The sequence below is a fragment of the Anas platyrhynchos genome, chromosome 1 (assembly GCF_047663525.1).
Source record: "Anas platyrhynchos isolate ZD024472 breed Pekin duck chromosome 1, IASCAAS_PekinDuck_T2T, whole genome shotgun sequence".
NCBI classification, from domain to species: Eukaryota; Metazoa; Chordata; class Aves; order Anseriformes; family Anatidae; genus Anas; species Anas platyrhynchos.
Genome location: NC_092587.1, coordinates 36,040,930 through 36,053,371, shown reverse-complemented (window position 1 = coordinate 36,053,371; position 12,442 = coordinate 36,040,930). Strand labels below are relative to the sequence as shown.

Genomic DNA, 12,442 nt, shown 5'->3' with positions numbered 1-12,442 from the left:
CCACTTAATTCAACATTAAACCTCTTTACCCCATCTCTTCCTCTTCCCACATCAGATGACCCTTCTATATCAATTCAGAGTGCTACTCAGAGTTCACTTAAAGGAATTTAAGACTCCAAAAATACACTTTATTTCAAGATACTTGCACTATGAGATGCTCCCAAGTACGCAGAAAATTTGATTCTTTCCTCTGCAAAGTATTCGTTTCTTGAGAACGCCACACAGTACAGCACTTCTCCTCCAACTACACCCAGTCACATTCAGTTTGCCCCTTACACATATAGCATGCACACACACTCTTGCTCCTCTCACCCTCCGCAGTAGACTAAACACAGCAGAACTGAGAAAAGGCACTAAAAAGCACTGCAGCAAGTACAGCACAGTAGTAGGGAAAAGGGGACACTGACGAGGATCTTGGAGAAAAGGAGCCGTCGTATCAAAGTGCAGGAGGTCAGAGCCATAGTCTCCTCACCCCTATTTTTCCTTATTACAACTGGTATCTCTTGATGAGGACAGATTTCTTACTCATGACATTGTATGCTCAAGTTATGCAAAAATACTTGATTCAGCCTTCCACCCTTCCTCCATTACCGACATGCCTTCAACTACTCCAGCTGGGCTGAGAAACTGACTGAATGGACAAACTTCTAAAAAATCCCCAAAGTTTCTAGGAAAGAATACTAGCAGCACCTCAGACTAGTGAAGCGTGAGCCCAAAGCCTGTATTCACCTGGCCAGAAACTAGAAGTACAGAGACAACGTCAAGGCAGCATCGTATCAGCTGCACAGAGGCTATACCTGCATGGAGTCAAAGCATCCAGATCGTTTTGCAATTCTTCATTTTCCAGAAAGAGATTGCGCTCTGACATTGACTGCACACCTTTCATGTCAGTTTCACCCAAAAGCTTGATCTTTTTGTTTACAACAGGGCTCAGCATCAGACATAATCAACAAGAACAAACCCTTTACACAGAAGGGACCCATTTGAAGTCACCTTCAAGTTGTGCAGTCGTCCTCCCACCTACTCTTGCATCCAGCAGCACGCTTCCTTCCATCCTTCGACCCTTTTCTTTTCCAGGTTTTTCTTAATCCAAATTCTTCAGTGGACAGCAGACATCACGGTTACTTTGATCAGAGGCAGAGTTACATCCTATCCTCATTTATTATAATCACAGTAAAGGCTTTGTCACCTGCTCCCACAACACTAGACCTACCAGCAGCAACAACAGAAGCCAAGAAGAGAAGAGTCAGGGCAAAGATACTGCTGCAGAAGTTCTTAGAGAACAGGAATCCCTTGAAAATCACTTTTTCTTCTTGATGTACCTTGATTTCAGAATCAACTTAACCCTCTCAAAATCACAAATCACAAAAACACAAGTAATTTCACCAGAGAATGCAAACACTCGCAGGAGTTTTAAACTCATAAGGAATAAATGCCTCATGATTACAGTGGACTTTGTGCTTCTCCGCAGCACTGGACCAGCATTTTCATTAGCAAGAATCGAGGTACTTGTTTAATTTACTTGCCTAAGCTCTTTTGTGAAGTGATCAAACAACTTTTCCAAACAGCAGCTCTAGCCTGCCGTTCACATGTCCACACCATTTCTGAAGCACAAGGCTAGAAGCGTGACAGGGATCAGTCTGGTACAACTCCAGCACTCCTGCCAGCTTCGCTAGGTAAGCATTAAGCCGAAGTTTTGCAACCTAGTACTCCCACATGAAATACACGTCAACATGTGTTAAACGCACACGAGTTTTTAGAAATACAATTGGACCCCAGGAATAGAATGACTGCAGGCACGATTCTCCCCTCCTACCAGGATACTTCAGGAAACAGCGCGAAGGGGGGTTCCTACAACACTACGCTAAATTTAAGTCCTTGATTATCACAGGCTCCTCCTTAAAAGGCCTCCACCACAACCATTATTGCGCTATCTGTCCTCAGCAGAAAGAAATTTGCACCACACTTGAAGAATGCTATCAGAGTTGGCAGAGGCTCTTAACAGAAGAAACACAAGTTTGCTTTTTGCTTTCCCACTCCTGTCTGGTCTGCAATTCTCCATAAACCATGGAAAAGTTACAGACCTGTCAGATCCTAGATCACCCTTAATTCTCTCATCAGAAACTGATTTTTCTGTTGTGAAAACTACCATGCACTGGGGGATGGAATGCAAGCTTTCAATTCATTTTGATAGCTTTTGAAATCAGATCCTGCCAGACCTCTTCTGCATGCCTGCTCCCCGAGCAAGCAGTCTTACTTGTAATTTCTCATGACGTTACTCCACAAAAAGCATGGCCTACAACAGTAATGCTGAAGAAGTATTTTAAGAAAATCTAAAGTCTTGGCATAAGGGAAGTTCTGTGCATGTCTACTAACAGCAGCACTTTTAAGGTATGTCTACCAAGTTAGTTCTAAATACTCTGACAGAAGCAAACAGCAATCTCCTTAAAATACACTAACTATAAAGTTGCAACATTTTTGTTTCAAATACACTTTTCATAACAATGTGTTTTTGTTTTTCTTTTTTTACTAAAAATCCACTGCAAAGGTGAGTAGGCTGTTTTCTTCCCTTTAGAACTAAAAAGTCCTGAATTTCTCAGCTAAAACGAACTACTTTGCACTACGTAACATTTATTTGGACTTTTCTGGTATACTCTGCTACGAGTCTTAACAAATTTGTTCCTCATTTTTAAAGAGCTGTTTCTGACACACCACAAAGAATGCCAGAGTTTAAAATTGTCAGGAATCCTACAGAGAGTTAACTATTCTGTTTGGCTTTTCCTCATCAAGGCAGCCCAGAATTTTTCCTACCTACTGATCTTGATCCAAAAGTCACCAAATGCAGAAGAAAGCGAGGTCAGAAATTAGTCTTGAGGATACTCATCCAGATTTCCTTCTGTATCACCTAAAGCAGATGTTTTTATTTGCTAACTAAAGTTTAAAGCAATATACAAAAGGTGAAACAGAGCCATGTGCTCACATGTCAATAGAATAAGCTGTTATATTGCCAAAGGTAAGTCAGAGTACCAAGCCAGAGTTGCCAAGCACAGGCAACATAAATATCCACACAACACAGGAACTCTCCAAACACCACCACAACAACTCTTCTGAGAGGGTGATCTTAGAAGGCAAGCAGGGTTTTAACAGGTATTTGTGAAATACCACACAACTTTAATAGCAATCTGCAGGCCTGCGAGCAGAATAATCCGCTTCTTGTCTTTCATACAGCAAGTCTAGCTTGTTATCAATGAAATTCCCTGCACGAAATTCCATGCAAGTTTTAACACCTGAGAGATTTAGAAATCTAAAGAAAGGAATGTCAGTGGAAGAGAATTACTTTTAAAGTTGTGCTTTGTGTAAGCTTCCACTTACAACATAGGTAACTATTAAAAGTTTCTCTGAATTAGCATGTCAAAAGTTATAGCAAATATAGTAAGGATTACCCTAACAGTTGTTTCTGTAACAAGTAACGCAGAAAGATCAAAAACACTAGGAAGAGATGCCTCTCCTCTAAGGACTTAAGAGGACACACAAGAACTTCCTGAAATCTCCAAAGATTTTTTTTTCCACTGCATCAACCACTCCCCAGACAAATTATTGTAGCAGAAACAGTGAGAGCAACTTAACTGCCACCTATTTCAGATCACAACCTTAAGCAGCACCTGTACTAGGTGACCTCATCTTTCAGACAGTATGCCAGACCTCAGAGTAACACCTACTGACCTTAGCAGCAACTTTCCATGAGAAATAACTTCAGAACCAACTCCCAGAAGTGCCCATAGACACTTGAGGTTCTGAGTAACATCACAAAACAAAAACAAAGCAGGAAGAGATATCCAAATCTTTAGGGTAAAGAGAACCCTAGGATGCGGACAGAAGTCATATTTGCCCTTTTCCTGACAAAATACTACGCTGACTCGACAAGAAGTTGACACAATCCCCTTGCATTGTGAAGGCAGGTGAAGGACAACACACAGTGAGATCCACATGAATGAACTTATTAGTACAAAGCCTAAACGGACCTTTCTTTTCATATACAATGCTGTCATGGACAGCAAGCACATGTGTGCTTACACAGCAGCTGGTCTCCTATATGATCTGAGTCATTTATTTCAAGAGCTTACAATGCTTTGGGAAAAGCCCCATAGATATTCATCTGCATTTTAGATAACCAAGTGTCTAGAAAAATCTTACCTCAAGTAACCATATATGGGTTAGATTTAGAAGAATGAGCCTAATTCAAGTTTGTCTTTGAACACAGTCTATCCCCTATGCAGAAAAAGTACTTTATAGCTATTTAATAGTTCTGAGTAAGAAAACACTTGAACATTGTCATTTACGTCATGCATAATCCCCTTCTAAAGTTTTCTGCTTATCGCTTCTCATCTATACTACTTCACCTAGCCTAAATCCAACTCCAGTGCCTTGTTCTAAGCCTCCCCCATCACAAGCATCTCCTCTGCTCTCACACTACAGCCTGACAAATCTAAGTGCCAATATTAGCTGCAGTTGGTGATGAATGTTTTTCCGTGTGCCACACTAAGGATACTACCTTATTTTGATTGAATTTCATTTTAGATGAACAACAATTAAAACACCCAACACTAAGCTCACTGCATACCACTTCCTGCAAGAGAAAAAAAAGCAGTTGTTTATATCTTTGTGCTGCTATCTTTTTTATTTTCTCACTGTAACCATGAGTAACTGGTCATTCTGGAGGTACGTATAGTCCAACACAACTGAATCCCAGACCCGTTTACAATAGCAGTCTGAAGTTGAAAATAACTGAGTTTTTCATAGTCACACCACTCACAGCCAATGGAATCTTTCTTACAGCCACCTAACAGACAGCAATGAAAACTGTATCCAACTACCTAACTGAAAGTTTGTTCCTTGAGCTATACTATTATTAAAGCATACCAATCAGTTCTGCTTCTATGAAGAAAACACACCATACACCCACATAAGTGCAAGAAACAAAGGATTCATTCTGATGATATTTAACAAAGCTTTGGGAAGCATCTAACAGAAGACAGGCTTCCTTCCCTTTCCAGTAGGTACCAGTTCATTTTAGCCTATCTTGTCTGTTTCTTGTCAGTTCTAGGGGCCCACCGTGTTTTCGTCACATACACCCAATTCCACAACTCCAATTCAATGAGTGTGTGCTAAGAGTATGAGCAAGGTAATTCCCTGCTCATTACCACATTTTTCTGAAGTGTCCCATTCTTCTTCCTGTCAAAGGAGCTAGCTACAAGAACCGCTGTTTGCTTCTTCCAACGCATCCTACTGCCCCTGTTCATGTCACTAGCCCAGAGCTGCAAGGAAAGAGGATAGATGTTCTGGCAGTGGCACTCATGTTTCAAACCCTCAGGAAATCCACCTTCAAGAGTTCTGCTGAAAAGAGAACGAATAGAAAGAAGCAGGCCAAGGACTGCCTTAATTGAACTAAGGAGCAACGCTGGACCACCAAGCCTTTGGCTGGGCAGCCAGAACAAAGCAAGGAGAACTTTCCCTGCCTAGCAGTTCCAGCCCTGTTAACTTTGTAAGAACAATATGCTCAAGACAGCGATCCCGTATGTTCGGTAGGGAAGTTCACACATTCAAAACAGAAGCTTTTTTTTCCCCCAGACTACATTTTCACAGCAGACTTCTTTTCACAGCATTATTGCTATCTGCATAGCTGAGACATTCAGCTTTACCAATCAGCATGACAGACGAGTTTTAACCACTGAATGTGAGTTTGGAAGTTTACCCTAGTATGCTGGAATCCCCTATTAAAATTATCAGATTTTAAGACTAGAAAAAAAAACTGATATGTATTTGTGGAATTATACAGCTTATCAGTACATAAAAACATTTATGTACGTCTCTAGCAATTATGGTCGGAAGTTAGTAACAGAATATCAGGATGAATGGTCCCAGTCACTGTATCTAATCTGAGCCCACCTTACGTTCAGCACCTTCCCCAAGCCAGGACTGACCAGCAGGTACTAAGAGCCACGTGAACAAGCAAAGAAACTATGACAAATGCTCTCGTCTTTACTGCTATCGTCTCCTAAACACCAAACCGGGGGGAGAGGGAACACAGAGAGGTAAAGAGTGCAGAACAGAATTAAAACCTATTCTGCTATTATAATGTAATGAATAAGGCTTGAAAGGGAAAAAAAAAAAAACACACTGCTAATTGTACCCTGTAACATCTAGCAGATCCCAAACTACCAGTAGGATCACTCCATACAAGGCACAATGTTCATGTCCACACGTGGGTATATACATCCCCTACGCTGTCTATACAAATATTTATATGCACCCCACATACCTTACTCAATCATTTCAAGAGCAATGCAAGTTCCCCAGGAACCTTCTAATGCTCTCACATCCCAAAACCAGTTTTTCACATGTTTTTTCATTGCTCCTGATGAGACAGCAACAGCCTGATTTTCTTTCTGGTATAAGAGTCTCCACTGACCATTTCAGAGCAGCCACAAATTGAATTAGCATGAATCACCACCCTTAGGTGGTACAATTCCATTTTCGTATGCTTTGTAAATAGAAAAAAGGTAGTTTCTAAATCCATTCCAGTCAGTTGCTTCCTTGAGAAGCCCCCAGAGAGTTTGGGATTTAAAAATGCTCTGAAATTCAAACTAAAGCACAACATTATTTTGTGTATGGTCATATTCTAAATATAGAAAAAAAGCACATTAGAAAACAACACGTAGTACGTCTAGCATTCACCACACAGAGTTTCTTGGAGCGTTTAACGAAAATCTGAGCCTAGCATCCTTCTCAAGCCCCAGCACACAACCTGCCTCACTGCCAAACTATATCTAAATCTTAGCCTTGCCGAAATCCCAGGTATCCCAATGTGCATGCTTACTTCTTTCAGATTATGGAATAGATAAGTAAGGCATTATGCTATTAACCATGTATCCTATACACTGAAGAAAACGTGAAATCACTTTGTGAAGAAAACATGCTAGAAAACAGGGTATCAATAGATCACGGCAGGGAATAGCCAGGGTTTGAATTTATCCCCAGACGTCTAGCAATCTTTACTATATTGCTTAAGGAAAGCCAGTCAACTTCTCTGTGCTCCATCCTACAGGGGAAGTTTACGGCAAAGTGGAACCCAGAACTGCTCAGCAGGGTATGCCTGGAAATGCAGAGTTGAATTAACAGCAGTACATCCAGTTGCAGACAGAAACTGCCCTTACCCTTGACCTAATACTTACTGTTGACTCCCACATCCTCAGCTACGCCAGAACCTCTCATTCTCAGGTATGTGAATCCCAGTATCAGAAAGAACAAGCATGCAGCAGTTAAGAGGAACATGGACAGGTAATGTGCACTGAAGCCTCCAGTGGTGGATACCTCCTCTCTTTTGAACTGTTGGAGAAGCTCCTCCTCGGGCTCTGAGAGATTCTTCTTGTAGGTGTTTTTCAGGTAGGTATGATTCGAACCCGTATGATTGGAGTGGTTGAGTCTAAGGGAGGAGATGATGCCACCCGGGGGGAGGCTGTTGGTTGCTGAATAGATCCTGGACTCCACGTTATAGCTACCAGCCGTGCTGCCGAGGACATGATTGTTGCTCGTTTTCCTAACGGCGCCCGGAGGCTCGGCGATTTTACCGCTGCCGTCCACGTCTGCGATCGGCGGCGGCAGCAACAACGCCGTAGGGGATTTCTTCGAGAGGCCGAGGCGGTACCGAGGGCCGGGAGGGCTCGAGTCCAGATTCTCGCATCCTCCTCCTCCTCCTCCCCCCACGGCCGCCGCCTCCTCATGGTTCCTGCCCCTGTCTAGACTCCCGGCAGCCGCCTCCGCCGCCGCCCTGTCATTCGTTACGGCTACCCCGGCCCCGCAGCCTCCTCCAGCCCTCTCTTGGCCCGTCTCCATCACGCCAGCGCCGGCCGCGGCGCATTTGCTCGCTATGAATGGAGCCGGAGCCCTGCCGAGGCTCCGTCTGGGCCGGCGAGCCGCGGCCGGCTCCTCCTTGTGTACCTGCTGCCTGCCCCGAGCCCCCTCCTCCTCCTCCTCCTCCTCCGAGTCGGAGTACTTGTCCCTGCCGCCGTAAGCCAGCAGCCGGCTGCCGTTCACCGCCCGGTTCTTCCAGCGCTGCTGCTGCTCGCCCTCCTCCTCCTCCTCTTCCTCCTCCTCCTCCTCCTGCTGCTGCTGCTGCTGCCGGCCGCCTGCCGCGGGCTCCCCGCCTCCCTGAGGCGCCGCCGCCGCTCTGCGGGCCGCCGCCGCCCCCCACCAGGCGCTGCCCTTCCTCCGCGCCGCCTCCTCGGCCGCCGGGGGGGCGCCGGGCCTGGGGCCGCGGCCGAGGGGCGCAGCCCGCTCCCTCCTGCCGCCCGCCGGGCCCCGCGGGCCGGCCTCGGCGTCCGACTCGTCCGAGCTGAAGCCCAGCAGCACCTTCCCGGCCCCGGCCCCGGCCGCGGTGCCCCTCAGGTAGGGGCGCTCTCCCAGCCGCGCCGCCGCTCCGCCCGCCGCCGCCGCCGCCGCCTTGTTGCTGCCGCTGCTGCCGTTGCGCGGCTTGCCCGCCCGCTCCTCCTCGCGCAGCTTCTTCAGCTTCTTGAGGTAGACGGGCCGCGTGCTCTCCGTCACCAGCCCCGGCGAGAGCCCGAAGCGCCGCAGCTCGGCGAAGAGCTCCTCGTCCGTCAGCTGCGCGGCCGCCGCCATTTTGCGCTCCCCCGGCCCCCGCCGCCGCCGTTTCCTACCCACGCGCCGCGCTCCCCGCCGGAACTGACGCGTGCGCACTCGGCCGCGGCCTGGGCCCGCCCGGCGGCACCAGGGAGGGAGGAGGGGGCGCGGCGGGGCGGGCCCCGCGCGGGGGGGCGGCGGGGCTCGCACCGACAGCGGGTCCCCGGGGAGGCGGGGAGGGCACCGCAGGGAGCCCGCGGGGTGCTCTCAGCCCCGGCAGCTCAGCCGTGTGCTGGTTGCAGCTCGCCGCGCTGAATGAGCCCCGAAAGCCCCCTGCGCGCCTCTCCCCGGGAGGCTGCCTCGTCCCCGCCATCCCGCTCCTCACCCACCGCTCGGTGAAGTTGCCTCTTGCGGGAGGGCAGGACAGCAAACAAGGATCTGTCCCCTCCTGTGAGGAAATAGACGACGTGCAGAGAAATAAATGTTCTGGGAAGCTGCTTCTTGGCAATTGTCAAGCATCACCCTCATTAGGTTTACAGTTTAGGTTTACAATTCAGGTCTTACAACTATCCGGATGCTTGTGGCTCTTTGGGAAAATATACTCCTTCAAATACAGTGAAAATTAACAATATGAATGCCTCTTTGTCGAGATGATTGTACCCATATGAGGATACGTCATCCCGGCATTTCTCAGAGCATGAGGTGTGTGATGGTTACCCTGGGTTGTCCCTTTGGCTGCAGGCCTCGTGCGGAGACCTCAAAATCTCCTTCTGACCTGCATGCCTCTGTCTCTCCATCCCCAAACGGGAAAAGTTTGGGTTTCCCTACTGATAATCACATCATAAATGCAGCAACCTGAGTTTACATTTCATCCTGACCACAACTGGCCTTTTAACAATATGGGCAGGAGTGGTCCAGAAACAGGATCCAGCTGTAAGCACAGTTACACTTTTCTCCCTCACAGTCTGCCACAGTGAAGGTAATGTGCATGTGCCCTGCTAACATCAAAGCTGAAGTTGCTAACCTCAGTTATTGAGGAACATTTTCAGAGCTGGAGTTGAGGTAGCTGCGTGCTAAACACCAGGCCAGTCTACAGAGCTACAAGAGTAGCTTGAAACTATCTTTCATAATGGTGATGATGAATGGTGATGATTAACCACTGCACCCCACCTGCCATCCGACCTGCCACACCTGGAAACAGAGAACCGATCATCATATTGCTCACCGAAACCTCCTTCAACATTCTGAAGCAGAAGAATATAGAAGGGTCTCTGTTACAGGGGTGCTTTTCATGGTACCGCTGTGCACAACTTCCTGCTTGTAACACCTGCAGAGGAATAATTTCAAATGTTACAGTGCTGTGCCCTTAGAGCAACACGCAGAGCTCCACGTGTAAGGAGGATGACACTTGAAAGAGCTCCATCACACATTAAACCACTAACATAAACGCACCCGCCCTGCCCCACCTTCCCATTGGTAAATAGCTAATTGATATTCCAAACGCCTCTGACATTCCACTCCTCTTCAGGGAGGAGCAACCCAAACCTTCCAGCAGCCACCTGAAATACACATTTGAATACGCACCCCAGGATCACTGCTTACCTCTAACTACATCTGACACTGGCTAAACCACCAGCAGTCAGTCCCAGGTCTGATACCATTAAGACAAGCGCATATCTGGCTAGTGCCCACTCTGGCACCCTTCTTTCATTAGAAGAGCGTATGCTGCCCTAAAAGAGGTGAGGATCCCTTGATCTTACCAATACAACTCATACATTCCATCTTTTTATTACAGCAAGGGCATTCATTAATTTATAAACCTGTTTACATAGCAATAGGAGCGCAGTAAATACTACAAATTGCTAACAAATTAGTCACCTCCTGCAAAACTATAGCGTGTAGATAAACAAATCAGCTGACTGAAAAGTGTGTATATTCCAAGTCATGTTTTAAAATGTCTGCCAAAATATTTTGAAATGTTTCAAAAAATACGTCTTCTGGTTGATATTGAAGTAAGGGTGCTACCAATCCAAAATCTTTGCATTTATTTAATAGCATAGCTTAGTATCGGTATCTCCAGGTAGTAGATCTTTCAGTAGATACTCTTTTAAAGGTAACTTGACTGCAAGGAGTGTAGGGACTGTTCTTCATCAGGAAAAACTGGCTGTTGGTTTCCAAACAAGATATTTTGTATTTTCCGTGTCATCCTTAAGGACTGGGGTTCTAAGGAAACTTCCAGTTCTTGCATCAGGTGAAATTGTGTTCTGCGAGTCAACAACAATGCTTCTATCAACCTCATTGGGCCTGGGGTTTGAAGCAGTGTCTCAGTACCTCTTAAATCTTTCTTTCCCGATTTCACATTTGTGTGATGCTTATGATTTTTCGTAAGTATTGAGAATCTCTCACTGACAGTTTGCCTTTCTACAATTAGCATGTCTCATTGCAACTTGGTGTTTTGCCGATATATCTTTTGCAGATACGCTTTTCTTTCCTGAGGGCATCCTGTTCATGTTCAAAAGCCTTATGCCATCTCTTGCCTTTGGATTGCTGCTTGTTTGTTGCTAAGATGTGGGCACCCACAAGATGTCTAATGCTCATACTTCCCACTTGTTCCGGGCTGTGTGCGTATCACAACAGTGTGAGCACAGCATGCTAGATAACCTTCATCCCCACAAGGCAGCCACGTCTCCCATTTGCAGGTCTTGCCCCAGTGTCCCACAGTAGTTCCACTCCCACAAACTGTGTGATAACCTGCTGTGACTGTGCACGTCCTGTCTCTAAAAGTAAACAACCTTAGTTCATAAGTCTGAGACTTCGTAAGACAACAGAATCCCCTCCCACAGGTAATACTTTGCCTTTTATATAACCTACATTCATATATAGGTTATTTATATCTCAGTTGGGTATTAATCTATGACCAGGATCTGTAATTCCTGGCACACTTTATTATGGCTCTATTCCTGTCCTTTAATGGGACTGCTGGAGGCATTACTGCTGACTGTGTTTTGAACAAAATACCACCCTTAAGAATGGCTTTTAAAAGTTGTATTTATTTTTAAAAGGGGGCTTTATTTACACTCAGGGCTTTCATTAAAATTTGCTTTGTGTGTTCAATACTTTCCTCAGGAACCAGAATGGCTAGGTATATTTATTTTAAAACTCGAACCCAAACTGTCCAGCTCCCCAGCAACTGAGTTTAAAGAAGAATGCCAGATATTATATGACAGGAGATTTCACAAAAGAGTGACAAAGAAGTTATAAGAAAATAAATAAGAATATAGGGAAACCAAGCCAAATCAAACCAAAACCAAAAGATACATGGGCTTTAGGAATAAAATAAAGAAAAAATGGTGGCTTTCATCTGATGTATATTATGGTAGTCAATTTTTACCTTCTAGCCTCTTCTTTTGGGAAGCTACCAGAAACATTGTAGTTGTCACAGAGGCAGTTAAATGGTTGAGGGGTCCACCCTGAGTTATTCACAATGAAAGGATAAATTTCGTATGGTATCAAAATGGCAGTCAGCTGCTGGTCCCTAAAGCCTTCTTGCCCTGTTCACAAAGTAGTTGTTGCAAGAAGACTACTGTAAGAGACAGTTAAGGTGGGTGACAAATCAGTTGTATCACTCATTCTCTAAATTATTGCTGCAGATTGCCTCCAGAGTATTTCATTTAAATCTGAAAAGGAAAAAGTGAAGCTTTGTTTGGAGGTCAGACAGAGTGTTTTTCAGATTGGTTGCCTACTCCCAGCATACAGAAACTCTGGCTAGGTATAACACTCATTTGTGATCCAGAATTGGCAGAGT

At 45.6% G+C, this 12,442-nt stretch overlaps 1 protein-coding gene across 2 annotated transcripts in view; it reads right to left on the bottom strand.

Moving 5' to 3' along the window:
- Positions 1-8,963, bottom strand: part of LEMD3 (LEM domain containing 3) — a 48,274-nt gene extending 39,311 nt beyond the window's left edge. Inside the window, exon 1 of one of the 2 annotated variants that reach the window (XR_005262574.2) lies at positions 7,233-8,963. Coding sequence is in view for 1 of the 2 variants with exons in the window: in XM_038172948.2 (XP_038028876.2) it covers positions 7,233-8,676 (1,444 nt within the window). In the remaining variant the exon portion in view is untranslated. The remainder of the gene's footprint in view (positions 1-7,232) is intronic. The other variant, XM_038172948.2, reaches the window with a different exon arrangement.
- Positions 8,964-12,442: the final 3,479 nt, after the last annotated feature.